This window comes from Phoca vitulina, unplaced genomic scaffold (assembly GCF_004348235.1).
Source record: "Phoca vitulina isolate PV1807 unplaced genomic scaffold, GSC_HSeal_1.0 scaffold81, whole genome shotgun sequence".
Taxonomy (NCBI): Eukaryota; Metazoa; Chordata; class Mammalia; order Carnivora; family Phocidae; genus Phoca; species Phoca vitulina.
Window position 1 is genome coordinate 1,917,514 of NW_022589784.1, and position 16,928 is coordinate 1,934,441.

The following is a 16,928-nucleotide window of genomic DNA, read 5'->3' on the forward strand; positions in this document are numbered from 1 at the left end:
CTTCCTGTTCATGGATGAGCCTGTTCTGGAGACGTGTCACCCACGTGGACTCACACCCATGGGGCTTCTGTGTCTGGTTCCCTCCCTGAGCGTCGTGGGCTCGGGGTCGGTCCACGTAGAGCGTGTCAGGGCTGCACTTCTTTTTAAGGCTGAATAACAATCTGCTGTGTAGACGGAGCACATTTGTTTACCCATTCATCCGTTGACAGACCTTTGGGTTGCTTCCACCTTTGGGCGACTGCGAGTCATGCTGCCGTGAACATTTGTGAACAGATGTTTGTGTGGACGTATGTTTTTGTTTCTCTTGGGCAGAGAGTGTGGGTCCCATGTTACCTGTGTTTAACCATTCGAGGAACCGCCAGACTGTCTTCCACGGTGGTGGCCCCGTTGTCCGTGCCCAAGGCGTCCATTTCTCCCCGTCCTCCCCAGCCCCTGTTCTTGCCTTTCTGACGCTAGTCATCCTGCTGGGGGTGACGTGTTACCTCACTGTGGGTTTGATCTGTATTTCCCCCATGACTCGCGACGTTGAGCATCTTTCTGTGTGCCGCTCCGTCATCTGAGTATCACCTTGGGAGAAGTATCTTTACTTGAGCGAGCTTTTTCTTTTGAAGGGATTTGGGGAAGAGGCGTGCAGATGGCGCACGGAGCCCCCCGTGCCTTCCCACAGCTCCCCCCTCGTGCACCAGCCCGGCTTCTTCGTTTGCCCTTGCCCCAAGGAACCTTGTGGGGATTCTTGTGTCCCAGTCTCCCTTCCGTGTGAAATTCTTTCTGGCGGGAGGCTACTATTTTTTTAAATGTTTAATTGTGAATTAATTATAGACTCACAGGATGTTGCAGAAGTGGGGCAGAGCCCCCTGTGCCCATCACGCAGCTTCCCCCATTGGCATCTCTCACAACAGTGATGGAAGCCAGCACATTGATACTGACCAGCCCCCCCACGAAGATTTAATACCACAGATGCATCAGTGTGTGGGGGCTGCCACAGAGCCCCGCGGACTGGGCGGCTCACACCACAGAGCTCGGTTCTCTCCCAGACCTGGAGCTGGAGGCCTGAGATCGAGGTGTCGACAGGGCTGATTTCATTCTGAAGCCTCTCTCCTTGCGGTAGACAGCTGTCTTCTCTCCGCGCCCTCACATGGTCTTCTCTGTGTGTGTCTGTGTCCCAGTCCTCTCTTCTTTTCTTATTTTTTGTTTGTTTATTTATTTGAGAGACACAGAGATAGTGAGAGAGAGCACCAGCAGGAAGGAGGGGGACAAGCAGGATCCCCGCTGAGCAGGGAGCCCGATGCGGGGCTTGATCCCAGGACCCTGGGATCGTGACCTGAGCCGAAGGCAGATGCTTAACAACTGAGCCACCCAGGCGCCCCCACCAGTCCTCTCTTCTTATAAGGACATGGGTTTTATGGGACCAGGGCCCATTCCTAGCGACCTCATTTTGACTTAATTACCTCGTTAAGAGCCCTGTCTTGAAATATAGTCACCTTCTGAGGTCCTGTGGTTGGGACTTGAAGGTATGAATTTGGAGGGGACACCGTTTAGCCCGTAACAACAGTTATATGTACACAGACTTACGTTGGAGATACTGCAGGTTCGGTTCTGGACCACCGACAATAAAGCGAGTCGCGTGCATTGTGGGGTTTCCCAGGGTGCATAAAAGTTATGTTTACACTGTCCTGGAGTCCATTAGGTGTGCGGTAGCATGATGTCTAAAGATATCGTGTACGTGCCTTAATTTAAAAATACCTTATTGCTAATAAATGCAAACCGTCATCTGAGCTTTCTGCAAGGCATCATCACCGACCACAGATCTCCGTAACAACCACAGTAATGACGAGCTCGTGAGATCGCCATGGCACAGAGACGTGAAGTGAGCAAACGCCGTGGGAGGAATGGCCCCGCAGACTTGCTGGATGCGGGGTTGTCCCAGACCTTCGATACCAAACAACGCATTATGTGTAGGTGTGCGTTATCCGCCTCTGTACTGAACACGCATCTGTGCCTTATACATAAAAAGAACACTTCTTCTGACCTCCCCTCCCCACCCCAAGAACCAATTTGCAGTACCCCAGGGTTAACACCGCCTTACCCCTTACTGAGAATGCTTCTCCTCATGTCATCGACACCTCACTGTGGGGCGTTGATTGCAACCAAGATGCGACCCGGAGGGTGGACGGGAGGGGGCGGGCAGCATCAGGTCTCGGTTCAGCAAGATGAGTCAGCAGTAGGGCGTCATGCACCTAAAATGGGTCATGAGGATAAATCTCATGTTGGGTGTTCTTACCACACACTATTTAAAAAAAAAAAAAAAAGCATCAACCAACCAAGAGATTAACGCTGGTTCTGTTCTATTAAGTAGATGGCAGACTTTTTCAGATTTCCCCAGATTTCCCACTACCATCTTCCTTCTGGCCCAGGAAACCCATCCAGGGGCCCACAGGACATTTTGTCACCTTGCCTTCCTTCTTGGGCTTGTCCAGTCTGTGACTATTTCTCACACTTTCCTTGTCTTTCATGACCTTGGCGCTTTTGAAGAGCACTGGCCAGGTGTTTGTAGAAGGTCCCGTGGGTTGAGTTTGTCTGATGTTTTCTCACGATTACACTGGGGTTATGGTTTGGGGGGAGGGTATCCCAGTGGTGTCATGTCACATCAGGGCATATCTGCTGTCCAGTCCGCATCGCCGGTGACTCTATCACCCGGCTGGGGTGGGGCTCCAGCCTGGATCACCCGGCTCGGGTGGGGCTCCAGCCTCGATCACCCGGCTCGGGTGGGGTCTGACAGGTTTCTCCAGTAGTAAGGTTGCTGTGTCTCCCTTGATCTGCAGTGTTTGCTGGAAGCAAGTCACCGAGTCAACCCACATAGAAAGCAGGGGTCTGGGGAGGCGGAGCTCCACCTCCTGGACGAGAAACATGGAAGGATTTACAGATGTGTTAAAACCAGGGTGCTAATTAACATATTCTGGAGGCATGGCCAATGTCCCGTCTCTCCTTGGAATCTCCCCAGTAACGAAGTGTGTGCATCGGTGGGTCTTGTCTGCAGGGATGGTTACTGGGGTGTTCCTGTGGTGATGGTCTGTTAATGGGGGGGGGGAGTGATTTTTTTGAAGTTTTCATCCAGGAATCCAGATCAAGCCCATCACAAGTGTCCATTCATTCCTCGTGAGTCTGCGTGAGAGTTTAGAGTTTACACATGGATGACACACCCAGAGCGGGCAGGTGGCTCACCTGTGGTGAGTGGGGACAGAGTGGGGACTGCTTCAGGATGCCGTCACTGAGGGCCAGAGCCGGACACTCGTTAGCGTGCTGGAAACAGAGTCTGCTCAGGCCCTGTGGCAGGGGGGAGAGACCTCCCGGTGGACCTGGGCTCCATCCCTGACGCAGCGTGGACAAGCCGGGGTATGTGGCAAGGGAGCAGGAGGGGGTCAGTGGACAGGCAGTTGCCAAGAGGACACATCAGGGGGGCTCTGGCTAAACAGAGCTGATGGGGCTGCTGCTGCAGGCAGGCTGGGTGATCCCTACGCCACCTGGCTGTGGGATGGGGGGACCGGCCAGCTCTCCAGGGCATCAGACACAGGGCAGGGGCTCTTGCTAAAACTGGGTAATGCAGAACTAAACTCAGAAGCTCAGAGGTCAAGGCCTGGTTGAAAGGAGGGTTCAGAGTGGCCCAACTAAAGTTGGGTCAGGGAGCGAGTCCAGGGAGCCAGCTGGGCTGTGGGAAGGCAGACATGAATCTGAGACACGCCCGGGGTGGGGGCGCCCGTGGGCTCTGAACTGAGCCTTCCAGAGCTTGAGCCTGGGTGGTCCTACTAGGTTGAATGGTGTTCCCTGCAAAATTCACGTCCACCCGGAACCTTAGAATGTGAGCTTATTTGGAAATAGGATCTTTGCAGATGGTGTTAGTGAAGGCGAGGTCATATTGGAGTAGGCGGGCCTAATCCAATGACTTGGTGTCCTCATAAGAAGAGAGACACAGATTCGGGAGACAGCCACGTGACCATGGAGGCAGAGACTGGAGGGACGTGGCCACAAGCCCAGGGCCAGCTGGAGTGCCCAGAACCTGGAAGAGGCAGGAAGGACCCTCTTCTGAAGCCACTGGAGGGGGCGCAGCCCTGAGACCTTGATCTGACTTCTGACCTCCAGAATGTGAGAGAGTGAGTCTCTGTGGTCGTAAGCCTCCCAGCGTGTGGTCGTCTGTTTCAGTGGCCCCAGCACTGCTTTGCGATGGAGTGGGTGCATTCCATAAGCTTCCGAGAGCTTCAGTCTCTCCGTCGGAGCCTGGGTTAAGGAGCCGTTAAGGCCCATGGCCTCTGTCCTGGCTTCTGTTGACCACACTGTTGGGGGGACACCTGGATTGGTTGCAGAGGTCTCTGGGTCCAGGATTTGGGGACTGGGGACAGGTCTGGGCCTGGGCTTCACGGTCCCTTCTCCTCCCGCAGCTCTGCCTGCCTTGGAAACTGCTCCCAAGAGAAGAGAATGGCTGCTGGCTACCTGCCCCCATGGCCCCAGGTGAGTGGGGACTTCCTCCGGCCCTGAAGACGCCCGGTGTGTCAGGGGAAGCGCTCCTACCAGACTTGCATTCCTCGCTACGTGGGAACCGAGGGAGCACTGCCCATGAGCATCTGGGTCCGAGTACCCCTGCTTCTTGGATGTCTAGGAGAGGCATACACCGGATTTAGCACACCTTTCCCCACAGGAGAGCTGTGCTTCCTTCCTGGGCTGGGAGCGCGTCCTTGTGGCCTGAAGACCCCGCACTTCCCCCATGGCGGGAAGAGCTGCGCCATCCTCCTCATTAAAAATAATTTTCAAAATTGTGGTCAAATACACACAACATGAAATTCACCGCTTTCAGTACATAGCTCGTGGCGTGAAGCACACTCACCCCGTCCTGCGACCACCCCCACCCTCTGTCTCCAGAACGTTCCATCTCCCCACACGGAGACTGTCCCCACGAAGCACGGACTCCCCACCCCCTGCCCCAGCCCCGGCTCCCACCCTCTCCTGTCTGTGTGGATGGGACCCTCTGGGGACCTCCTGGGAGTGGGGTCCTGCGGGATGTGTCCTTCTGGGTCTGGCTCCTCTCGCTGAGCCCAGTGTCCTCGGGGTCCCTCCACGTCGTGGCAGGTGTCAGGGTCCCTTCCTTCCTAAGCCTGAGGACAGCTGCATTTGGTGGGAAGCCGCCTTCTGGGGCATGAGCAACAGGAGAGAGGTGGGGAGCAGAAGCCACCATCGGCTGGGACAGCAGATCTGTGGAGAGCAGTAGGCAGGGTCCCTGTCCCCTAACTCACAGCTTTGGGAACGTGATCAGTGTCTGCATCAGAAATACAGAGGTGACCGACAGCTCGGGTTCAGGTGGTCCCTCGGAGAACAAGCCCTTTCCTGGGGTCATTTGTGAGTGACCCAGATGTCCAGTCAGTATCTGTGATGTTGTCCTATTGGGGCCCCCTGGAGAGAGGTCTTCAGTTGCTCTGGCCCCCGCATCGAAGTCCTGGTCATTGCAGGCACACCTGCTTCAGGCCTGACACAGCCCTTGGGGACATTGTGAGGTTTCAGCTTGGAGCCCGTGCTGGGCCCGGAACCTGTGAGGTCAGGGTTCCAAACAAAGCCAGCGGCTTGTCCCGCGGCAGCGGCAAAGCTGAGATGCCACAGGGCCGGGCCGTGGCCGTTCTTGTCTCGTCTGTCTTCATGTGCACATAAATGGAGCCACTCAGACCGAGGCGGTCAGGCTGGAGGGTCCTCATCTCTCCAGGCCACGCGGGATCACGAGCCCCTTAGTGGCTCAGACCTGAGTCTTTAAAACCCCAACGGCATTTCTCCATCTGGGGATCGCCTCTCTTTTCATGTTGTTCTCCAATAGGTGTAAGTCATAAAAATCATGAGTCATGGAGGCTTGTTTTTAGTATTTAAAGAGCTTACATTTTAACCTGCTCACCAGGCAGCAAAAAACAAAGAACTTGTGTCCCACTGAGACTTTTTCCCCAGTCTTCCCTAATTGAGATGATCCATTATGGAATTATAATAATATAATTATACATATTTATTTATTATAATTTTAAACAAATAATATTTATTATAAATATTAAATATAAATATATTATTTAATAAATACGAAGTGATATTTCACACTCATTTTTAATTGTACATCCATATGTAATAGTCACAAAGTTCAAAGCCATTAAAATTGTTTTCCTTTTTATTTAATTGCAGATTTACTCAAAGCCTTGCAGTGAGTTCAGCAGGTGCAGGGTTAACCCTAGAGCTCTCTGGGACGAAGGCAGCAGGAATGTGAGGGGGTCTGGGGGAGGTTGCAGCAGCAGCTGCTGGCCTGGAAAAAAGCCTGTTTTTTCCTACTTTATCTAAAAAATTTTTTTAAATATTTTATTTATTTATTTGAGAGAGGGCGAGAGTGCGAACAGGGGAGGAGCAGAGGGAGAGGGAGACAATCTCCAGCAGACTCCGCACAGAGCGGGGAGCGCAGCACCCTGGGATCATGACCTGAGCTGAAATCGAGGAGCTGGACACTTGACCGACCGAGCCACCCAGGCGCCCCCACTTTATCTAAAATTTTGTGGCAGCCCTGGGTGCTAACTTTTTTCTTCTGGATGGGAGAAACACAGAAACTTTTAATATTGGGGCGCCTGGGTGGCTCAGTCGGTGAAGCATCTGCCTTCAGCTCGGGTCATGGTCCCAGGGTCCTGGGATCGAGCCCCGCATTGGGCTCCCTGCTCTGCGGGGAGCCTGCTTCTCCCTCTCCCTCTGTCTGCCGCTCCCCCTGCTTGTGCGCACTCTCTCTCTCTGACAATCAGTCAATCAGTCAATCAATCTTAACAACAGCAGCAAATGGGCCGCATGTGCCCCTCCGGCCGCCCTGCACTGGCAGTCTGACCTCTGGGCTGCGCACCCGCTCCACGTGGACCACCTCCCTCTGCGCTCCTCCTGTGACCGCGGATGGGGGCGGGGGCGTGCCTGAGCAGAGCCGATGTGATGTTTTAGGAGGTGGTGACCTTGGAGGATGTGGCCGTGGACTTCTCCCGGGAGGAGTGGGCGATGCTGGATTCCGCGCAGAGGAGGCTCTACAGAGAGGTGATGCTGGACACCTGCGCGAACCTGGCCGCCCTGGGTAAGAGCAGCAGCGCGCATCCACCCGCTCCTCGGTGCACGCTCACTCAGCGTCCACGCTGCGTCCCGAGCCGGGTTAGGAAGTGGGGGTTCGTGGGGTGAATACGGCGGCCGTGGTTCCTGCCCCTGTGGGGCTCATGGTGCGCGGGGCTCTTCCACGCAGAGAATGGCCTGATTTCTTCGCTGTGTGATTGTCCGAGCTGCTGTGGAGACGCACCTCGCACCTTAGTCCGAGAGAACGTCCCTGAGTCCTCTTGGCTACAGAGTCACCATTAAAAAATTTTTGTTGTAAAATACATGTAACGTAAAATTTGCCTTCTTAATCCATTTTTTAGGTATACAATTCAGAGGCAGTAATTACATTCAAAATGTTGTAGGACCATCAGCGCTGTTTCCAAAACCTTTTCATCACCTCGGAGAGAAACCCTATACTCACTAAGCACGGACTCCCCACCCCCACCCTCCGTCTCCAGAACGTTCCATCTCCCCACACGGAGACTCTGTCCCCACGAAGCACGGACTCCCCGCCCCCTGCCCCAGCCCCGGCTCCCACCCTCTCCTCTCTGTCTCTGTGGACGGGACTCCTCTGGGGACCTCCTGGGAGTGGGGTCCTGCGGGATGTGTCCTTCTGGGTCTGGCTCCTGTCGCTGAGCCCAGTGTCCTCAGGGGTCCCTCCACGTCGTGGCAGGTGTCAGAATTTAATTACTTTTTATGGCTAAATAATATTCCACTGTTTGGATGGACCACATTTTATTTATCCACTTGTCCATAGATAGACACTTGGGTTGTTTCGACTTTTTGGTCGCTGTGAACGTGGGTGTGCAAATAGTACTTCGCCTCCTTGCTTTCAGCAGCCTTGGGTCCATACCCAGAAGTGGAATTGCTAGGTCCGACGGTAAGTCTATGTTTACCTCTTCGAGGAACCACCAAGCTGGTTTTCACAGCACCATCTTACCAGCCATGCACAAGGATTCTGATTTTTCCACATCCTCTCTAAGCCTTATTTTCTGCTTTTGCTCTTTAAAAAAAAAAAAAATCAGGGCGCCTGGGTGGCTCAGTTGGTTAAGCGACTGCCTTCAGCTCAGGTCATGATCCTGGAGTCCCGGGATCGAGTCCCGCATCGGGCTCCCTGCTCAGCGGGGAGTCTGCTTCTCCCTCTGACCCTCCCCCCTCTCATGCTCTCTGTATCTCATTCTCTCTCTCAAATAAATAAATAAAATCTTTAAAAAAAAAAAAAAAATCATACCCATCCTACTAGGTATGAATTGATGTCTCACTGTGGTTTTGATTTGCATTTCCCTAATGGCTAATGACGTTGAACATCTTTTCATGTGCTTGCTGGCCATTTGTAGATTTTTCTTGGGGAAATGTAAAATCCACAGGTTTTTAATTAGGAAAATAAAATCTCCAGCTTGGTCAACGTGCCACCTGTCCAGTGTACTCTTGTCTCTTTCAGGAGCCTTGAAGAACCACAGTTCTGATACAGGTATTGATGATGGCACACTTACCCCCGTGCGAGCCTCTCGGGCCACCAGTCCTCCCCCATGGGTGGGGTGTCCACTCTTTCCACCACTGGTGCCTTCCCACTTGGAGCCAGGAGAAGCCATGTGGATGGGGCCACAAGGAACTCCCCAAACCTCCTGTTCAGGTGAGAGCCAGGCAGATACAAGCCATTGAGTGGGGGTGGCATCTTGGGGACTGCAGGTCAGAGATCTCTCCACAGAGGCCGGAACTCTATAAGGAGAAGGTTGAGGTCTTTGGTTGCTCTTTCTCAGATACCTTCGGTTCATCTCCGGCAACCTTGCCCTATGCACTAGCTTCTACCACCCGCTGTGGGTGCAGAGAAAAGATATCCCATTTCTTTTCTTTTTTTTTTTTTTTTTAAGATATCCCATTTCTTTCTTGAAGCTATTCTACCTGTATTTCTTGTTACCTCTCTTCCCTGTCTGCTTTCTTGATGATTCTTTCTCTCTGTCATATTCCTTCTCCCTCCTTTGTAGAGCTATTCCTTCTATATTTACATTTTTTTCTCCCATTTTTCATCGTTGTCCAGCTTCTTACACTGCTTCCTGTCCTTAGGATCTTTTCCTGTTTTCCACCATGTTGAGTGCTGATATTTGAACATGAATTCACATGTGCCTTGTGTATGTTGGAAGTACTTTTGTCCCACTATTATTAAGTTAAATGTTTCTTCCCCCCCGCCCCTTAATTTATTTCAGATTTGGAGACTAGTCTGAAAAGCCAAGAGTCAATTTATAAGAAGGTGGTTTTGGAGGAAGAACCAGCCAGTGGTATGAATATCATAAAGCTCTCCAGAGAAGACTGGGCATGTGGTCAGCTGGAGGAGAACCATGAAGACTCCCACAGGCTTTTGAGGCAAATGGCATATACCCAAGCAGAGGCATTTGCTCCAAAGGAGTCCACTGCCTGGCATGAGTTTGGGGAAACCTGTAGTATGAACGCAGACCTTGCTTTATCACAAGGAGGTTTTGTAGGAAAACATTTCCATGACTGTGATCTTGATATTGAGCATTTGGTAGCTGATCCGTTCTTAAAACATCATCAGATGGGATATTCAGACCAGAGGCCCTGTGAAGGGAATGAATGTGGAAAAGACATCAGCCCAAACAGTCCCTTTGTTCAACACAAAAGAACTGGAATCTGTACGCATGCAGAAAGCGGGGAGCCATTTAATCATGGTACGGCTCTTAGGACACACACCACAATTAATACGGTGGGGAAACCCTATGAATGTTACCACTGCGGGAAAATGTTTAATCGGAGGCATTCCCTGAGTGAACATCAGAGAATACATACAGGAGAGAGACCATATGAATGTCAGGAATGTGGGAGAGCCTTTACGCACAGCTCAACCCTCACACGACACTTGAGAACTCATACTGGAGAGAAGCCCTACTCGTGCAGTGACTGTGGGAAAGCCTTCAACAGGATTTCGTCTCTTACCCAGCACCGGAGGATTCACACAGGGGAAAAGCCCTATAAATGCAAAGACTGTGGAAAATCCTTCTGCCAGAGTTCTTACCTGACCTTGCACAGGAGAACGCATACTGGTGAGAAGCCCTATGAATGTAATGAATGTGGAAAGGCCTTCAGTGATCGCTCCTCACTTAACCAACACGAGAGAACTCACAGCGGTGAGAACCCCTATGAATGTAATCAGTGTGGAAGAGCCTTCAGCCAGAGGTCTTCCCTCGTTAGGCACAAGAGAACTCACACTGGAGAGAAACCGTATAGCTGTAACGAATGTGGGAAAGCATTCAGCCAGAGCTCATCCCTTATCACCCATCAGAAAACTCACACTAGTCAGAAAACCTATAAAATAATTGATTGTGGGAAAGCTTTCTATCAGAGCAGCTACCTTATTGGATTTTAGAGATTATTGCTGCTCTGTAAAGTAACTTTTAGCACTCTACTACTTAAGTGTGGATAGGTTTTGCCCTTCTGATGTACTATTTGAAAAGAAGTAGGTGTATGCCACATTCTTGAAGAAAAACACTGAAGTCCAGATCTGAGAAGGGACCTTTTTAATGGGGAGAATTGCCATTGAGCTATGCCCAATGCCTGTCCTTTTGGAAGAGATTAATAAATGTGAACACTAACATGCAGTGGGATTTTGCTAAGAATTGTCACATTAATTTAGTTGTTGAAACAAAAGGTATTCTGTTTCAGCCTTTTGTTTGAAACTTCAGTATTATTGTTTCAATAATTGGTTTCAATATTTTACATAGCCATTCTGCCCCTGTTGGTCACTTAGCTAGGTCCTAACTTGTTTCTTGTCCTGCTATGGCAATGCAGAATGTATGCTTACACAGAAGGAGCTTTGGGTGCAAAGTGGAAAATAAAGAGTGCAAAATAGTATGTGTGATTCTATCCAGTGAAGTCAAAATATGTACATAAGTGGACAAAGGCCGGACAGAGATGTGGAGGAATGAACAGAGTTTATTTGTCAGAGTTATCTGATTATGTGTGGTTTTCTGCCTTTTGCCATTTTGTTTGGTATTGCCAAACAATTTGCTATTTTGTTTGGTATTTGCCATTTTGTATTGGTAATCAGTAGAAATCAGACAATGCCAAGGGATACGGCTTTGAACAGTCAGGGAGGACCGTGGACGCCATGATGGGAAGGATACAGTGCAGTAGGTCAGCGAAGCAGCCTTTGATGGTCTGGGAGAAGTCCCAACTGTGTGGTGGACTTGGCAGAGCAGAGACCACGAGCTCTGATGTGCATCATCACCATCAACGTCAACATTTACTGGTTCCTTGCTGTATTTCCAGCATCACTCTAGCTCTTATATGTGGTTCCTCATTTAATCTGAACAACCCCATGAGATGGTAGCTGTTCACATCTCTGTATGACAGAAGCGGAAACAGAAATAAGGTAACTTGTCCAAAGTCAGACGACTAGAAAGTGGCAGAGCCAGGATTTGAACTTGAACAACCTGTTCAAGGGGAGCTGTGTTTTCTAAATTCTCCTTGGAAGCCATCTGACTTTCATCTGAATCTTTCCCTCTCTCTGGAGCTGATGAGGACGGTTGCCTGTCAGATCTTTCAATTAAGTGGCACCTGATCACATCGGTGTTGTTGCCTTTCTCCAAAGTAGAGATCCCTCATCTGGAGTCCGTGTAGACCCTACTGGGCTGATGGATGTTTCTTGACGGCTCTGTGAACAATCTTGAGTTGGATGCAGAATGTATGCTGGGGCATAATGTGTTATCTGGGCAGTATCTGTAGCTTTCATCCCATTCTGAGGACTGGCTGACATAGGGGTGTCACGGGTACACTGTTTTTCATTTCGCAGGGAGCCTGGTTCATTGTGTAACCAGACCCATGATGGAGTGAGGGGCCGGGATAGACATTAAACAGCTAACTACATACTTTAATTAAATAATTACATATTTTGGTAGTGCTCTTGGGGACTTAAACAGGATGCTGCTGTGATAGATAATATGAGAGGGACCAACCTCAGGGCCTTTCTGAGAACCTGATATTTGATTTGAGATGTGAGTCATTGGAGCCTCCAAGGTGAGGAATTTAACCAGAGGAGACCTTCAGTTTAGCTTTGTTTTCACATAGTTAATAAAAATATATTTACAAGGGTGTCGGGCTGGTTTGTTGGTATAGCATGTGACTCTTGATCTCAGGGTCGTGAGTTCAAGCCCCACGTTGGGCGTGGAGCCTACTTAAAAAAATATTTACAATGTTTGTTTTGATTTCTCTGACTCAAAAGTACTTTGAGAGAGAGTATGTATTTTTTTAAACTTTTAAATACCCTTCTCCCGCTCTTTAAAAACAAATTATTTTTCTTGTCTGATTGCACTGGCTCAATCCTTTAGTACAGTGCTGAACAGGAGTGTTGAGAACAGACCTCCTTGCTTTGTTCCAGATCGTAGGGAAAAGCATTCAGTCTTTCACCACAGAGTATGATGTTTTCTGCGGGCTTTCTGTAGATTCCCATCATCTTTATTCAGTTTCTGCTTTTATTATGCTATGGTCTGAGAATGTGTCTACTGTCTTGAATCATTGAGACATGTTGAGTTTCACTGTGTGGTGTACTATCTGATCGAGTTTTAGAGGTGTTCTCTAGATACCGAGGAGAAGCTGTATTCTCTGTTTTTATGCTTTGGAATCTGGCTTGTCTGTTAAATCAATCTTACTAATCATTGGCTCTCAAATTTCATGTCAGGAGATTGAGATTTGACAAGTGAGAGTTGGTGCTCAGTAATGTGCATTTTTAATAAGCACGCCAGGCGATTTCATGGATGCTCCTTCTCTTTCAGTTACACTTTGAGAACCATAGCTGGTCCTTAACTGTACTTAGATTGTTGATTCAAAGATAATTAGCTCAAAAGGATTAAGTTACAGTTTCCTACTGCTCTTGTGCTTACTTCCCCTCTGTATTTTCTGTTGTTTTCACTTCTTTTTCTGTTGTTTTGGTTTTTTATTTTCTTTTATTTGGTGTAAATAATTCGTGACAGGTCTTCATTGTGAATTATGCCCTTTATCATTTTGAAGTGACTCTCTTTGTCTGCTTTAATTAATAGTACCACCTCTGCTTTTTCAACAAAACAAATTTGTTTATTTTGAACTTCCTTTGAGGTTCAACTTTTTAAGTTCCTTGTGTCTCTCATTTTTAGTACATAGTTGGTTTTTTAGGATTCAAAGCAGAAAATCTATTTGTTTTTAAAGGACACATTTATGCCAATTATTGCTGTGATAAATGTTGGCTTTAATTCTAATGTACTTTATGTCACTTATTTTTGAAGCTTCTTTTATTTTCTGACTTCTCTATTGATGGTATTGGTGGAGTGTATTTCTTTTCTGGTAATTTGGAAGGTGTATTTCCTGCTTCAGTGTCTTTTAGTATTTTATTTTATTACATTAAACTATATTGTGACTTACCAGTATTAAGCAGCCTTTGTAGGATAAAAAGGCCAAGTTGCAGAGTGTGTATAATACATAATGCACTTTAAAAATTTTTTGAAAGTAGGGAAAATAATGTTATATATAGTGTATGGATTCAAATGTATGTCATGGCAATAATAAACACCAAATTTGTGACTGTGGTTTCCTCTGGGAGGAGGTGGAAGGGATTTGGGGATCCTGGAGGCGATACACAGGGCATTTCAATTCTATCTGTAATGTTTTCTTTCTTTCAAGCAATCTGATGGAGTATGGTAAGCTGATAGGATTTAATACAGTTTAACAGCAGATACATGAGTGTTCAGAAACTTACTGCATGTCCTGTATGGTTGAAATGTTGCATAACAGTTTTAAAGCGCTTCCCTTCTCTCTGTGTTGTGATTCTCATTAATCCATGCTCTGAGGAGGAATGCAAAAAACCAGCCCTCCTAATGTTTCACAAATGGATGCTTATGGTGTGGGTAAAATTTCTCATCAGAATATCATCTAAAAAGTGCTACATTTCAGGGACGCCTGGGTGGCTCAGTCCATTAAGCGCCTGCCTTCAGCTCAGATCACGATCCTAGTGTCCTGGGATGGAGCCCCACATCAGGCTCCCTCCTCAGCGGGGAGCCTCCTTCTCCCTCTGCCGCTCCCCCTGCTTGTGCGTGCTCTGTCTCTCTGACAAATAAATAAATAAAATAAAATAAAATAAAGTGCTGCATTTCAAACACAAAGACGCTGTTCTCTGAAAACCTGTGGGATCACTCCAAGAGGGACGGTTGTAGGAGCAGAATCAGGTTGAAGGAGCACCTGGAAAGTTGAGAATTGTCTCAGGAAAAATGAGATTGGGAAGAGGTCTTCTCTGTGCCATGACCGGAGCCATTTTCCTCTGCTTCAGACGCACTATGTGAGCTTCCTGTTTCTGCTGTAACACATCAGCACACATTTAGTGACTTAAAACAACCAATTTCTTAACAGTTCTGGAGATCAGAAGCCTAAACAGAAAGTGTTGGCGGGGCTGTGTTCTTTTTGGAGAGCCTAAGAGAGAATCTGTTCCCTTACCTTTTCTGGTTTCTAGAAGCCACCCAAATTCCTTGGCTCTGCCGTCCCCTCCTCCATCCTCACCACCAGCAGCGCAGGGTCTGCCCATCTCCGGGACTCCCACCCTCTGCCTCCCCCTCGTGAGGGCCTCCTGAGGACGCCGGGCCCCTGGGAACCCAGGGTCATCCCCACCTCGGGACCTTAATCAGCTCTGCAAAGTCCCTTTTGCCACATGAGGTGACACACTCCGGTTCCGGTGATTAGGGCGCGTGCACCGTTAGGATGCTGTTACGCTGCTGGCCACACCTTTCCTACTTTGCTTTATGACCTGGGGTTGAAGTGGGGTTGAAATGCTGCAAACCATGTCTACTGTGTAGACTCCCCCAGTACTAGAACCTGCTAACTGAAGAGGTTGCAGGGAGGATGGAGGCTGCAGGAGGGAGACAGGGTCTTGCCCCTTCCTGTCCCTGTCACTGCTTGCACGTCTGACACTGTCTTTTTTACCTCCATATGTGAATCACATCCTAAATACCTTGACTCACGCTTCTTTTCCCTCAGGTTACTATAGTTTTACCTTTTTCTCTGGTTGCAGTGAATGTTTTGCAGAGAATTCACAGACCAGCCTCATTTTTCACCTTAATAAATGAAATGACATGTCCTTTATTATTTTTTTAAAAGATTTTATTTATTTATTTGACAGAGAGAGACACAGCGAGAAAGGGAACACAAGCAGGGGGAGGGGGAGAGGGAGAAGCAGGCTTCCCGCTGAGCAGGGAGCCTGATGTGGGGCTCAATCCCAGGACCCTGGGATCATGACCTGAGCCGAAGGCAGACGCTTAACCGACTGAGCCACCCAGATGCCCCTGACATGTCCTTTACTAGTGATGCTTATAGGATATTTATCTGAACACATGGCAGGTCGACTAAGCCCGGACCCAGTCCTAAGGCAGACTTCTACATCTCATGGTTTATTGAAACTTGGTATTCACTATTAATCCATACTAAGCAAAAAAGTATATAATCATACTTTATTTTTAATAGTTGATGACTCCAGGGGCACCTGGGTTCCTCAGTCGGTTAAGTGCCTGACTCTTGGTTTTGGCTCAGGTCATGATCTCAGGGTCCTGAGATGGAGCCCCAGGGCCAGCTCTGCCCTCGGTGGGAGTCGGCTTGAATATTCTCTCCCTCTGCCCGCCCCCCTCAAAATAAATAAATAAATTTATTTTATTTTTTAAGATTTTATTTGACAGAGCACAAGCAGGTGGAGCAGCAGTTAGAGGGAGAGGGAGAAGCAGGCTCCCCGCAGAGCAAGAAGCCAAATGCTGACCCCAGGATCACGACCCCAGCCGCCGGAAGACGCCCCAGTAAATAAATCTTTTTAAAAAATTCTGTTTGTAAATCAAACAAGTGATATCGGAGTTTGGACGTCCAGTTAGTCTCAACCCAGAGTGCTGTCTGACGTGAGCAGGCGTATGAGACGCCTTGGCTGTTCAGCCCCCGTCTATTAAAGGTATTAAGGGTTTTCAAGTCCATCCCAAAGCGTTACACAAACTATTTTGTTTTCAGTTAACATAGGAATTCAGTGACCTTAGGGACATCGCAGCATTTTATATCGAAAAATTTCCTGGGGACACATCAAAACCCTGACTGGAAATAAATTTCCTAGCAGGGTAGAACTTGCACCTGCGGATCGTAAGGGCTGCCCGGGACCCATGGACCCGGTTTGCTGACCTCCAGCGGGGGATGGGGGGCAGGGGCGGGGCTCCCGGTGTCAAAGGTCACCCGTGAAATCCGAGCTCCCTGGGCCTCCCACGCGGTGACGTCACGGAGGAGGGTCTTTGTTCTTAAACAAAGAGCACAGGGCCACGGTGACCTCGACCCCAGACCTTCCGGTCCCGTCTGCTCCTGTCCCGGCTCCAACAAGGGGCGCTCCGCGGGGACACCGAGTCAGGACTTCCCGGCCCAGCACAAGGACCCGGGCGGAGCGCCGAGGGGCGGGGGAGGCGCCGGACCCGCCGCGCCGGGAGGAGGTTCCGCTGGGAGCGCGCGTCCGGAGCGGGCGGGTCAGCCACGTGTGTCCGGACGGCCTGTCACTCAGGTGCAGAGGCGTGGTCCTGGAGAACCGTCCAATCGGAACGAAAGGGGCGGTTCTCGGAGGACAATCAGGGACTCCTGGGCGGTGCCCGGAGAGCTAGCCAATCAAGGAGGCGGGTCCCGAGCACTGCCCAGTCAGGGGCACCGGAGGCGGGTCTCGGAAAAGTACCCAATCGGAGGCCCTGGGAGAGGGAGGTGCCCGAGCACCGTCCAATCAGACGCGGGGGCGGGCGCGCTCGCGGCCGCGTGGACGTGGC

At 49.5% G+C, this 16,928-nt stretch overlaps 1 protein-coding gene across 1 annotated transcript in view; it reads left to right on the plus strand.

Moving 5' to 3' along the window:
• Positions 1-12,233, plus strand: part of ZNF554 (zinc finger protein 554) — a 33,473-nt gene extending 21,240 nt beyond the window's left edge. The window contains exons 4-7 of the mRNA XM_032394563.1: positions 4,434-4,503; positions 6,988-7,114; positions 8,570-8,761; positions 9,333-12,233. Coding sequence (XP_032250454.1) covers positions 4,434-4,503; positions 6,988-7,114; positions 8,570-8,761; positions 9,333-10,507 — 1,564 coding nt within the window. The 3' untranslated portion in view covers positions 10,508-12,233. The remainder of the gene's footprint in view (positions 1-4,433; positions 4,504-6,987; positions 7,115-8,569; positions 8,762-9,332) is intronic.
• The last annotated feature ends 4,695 nt before the right edge of the window (positions 12,234-16,928 follow it).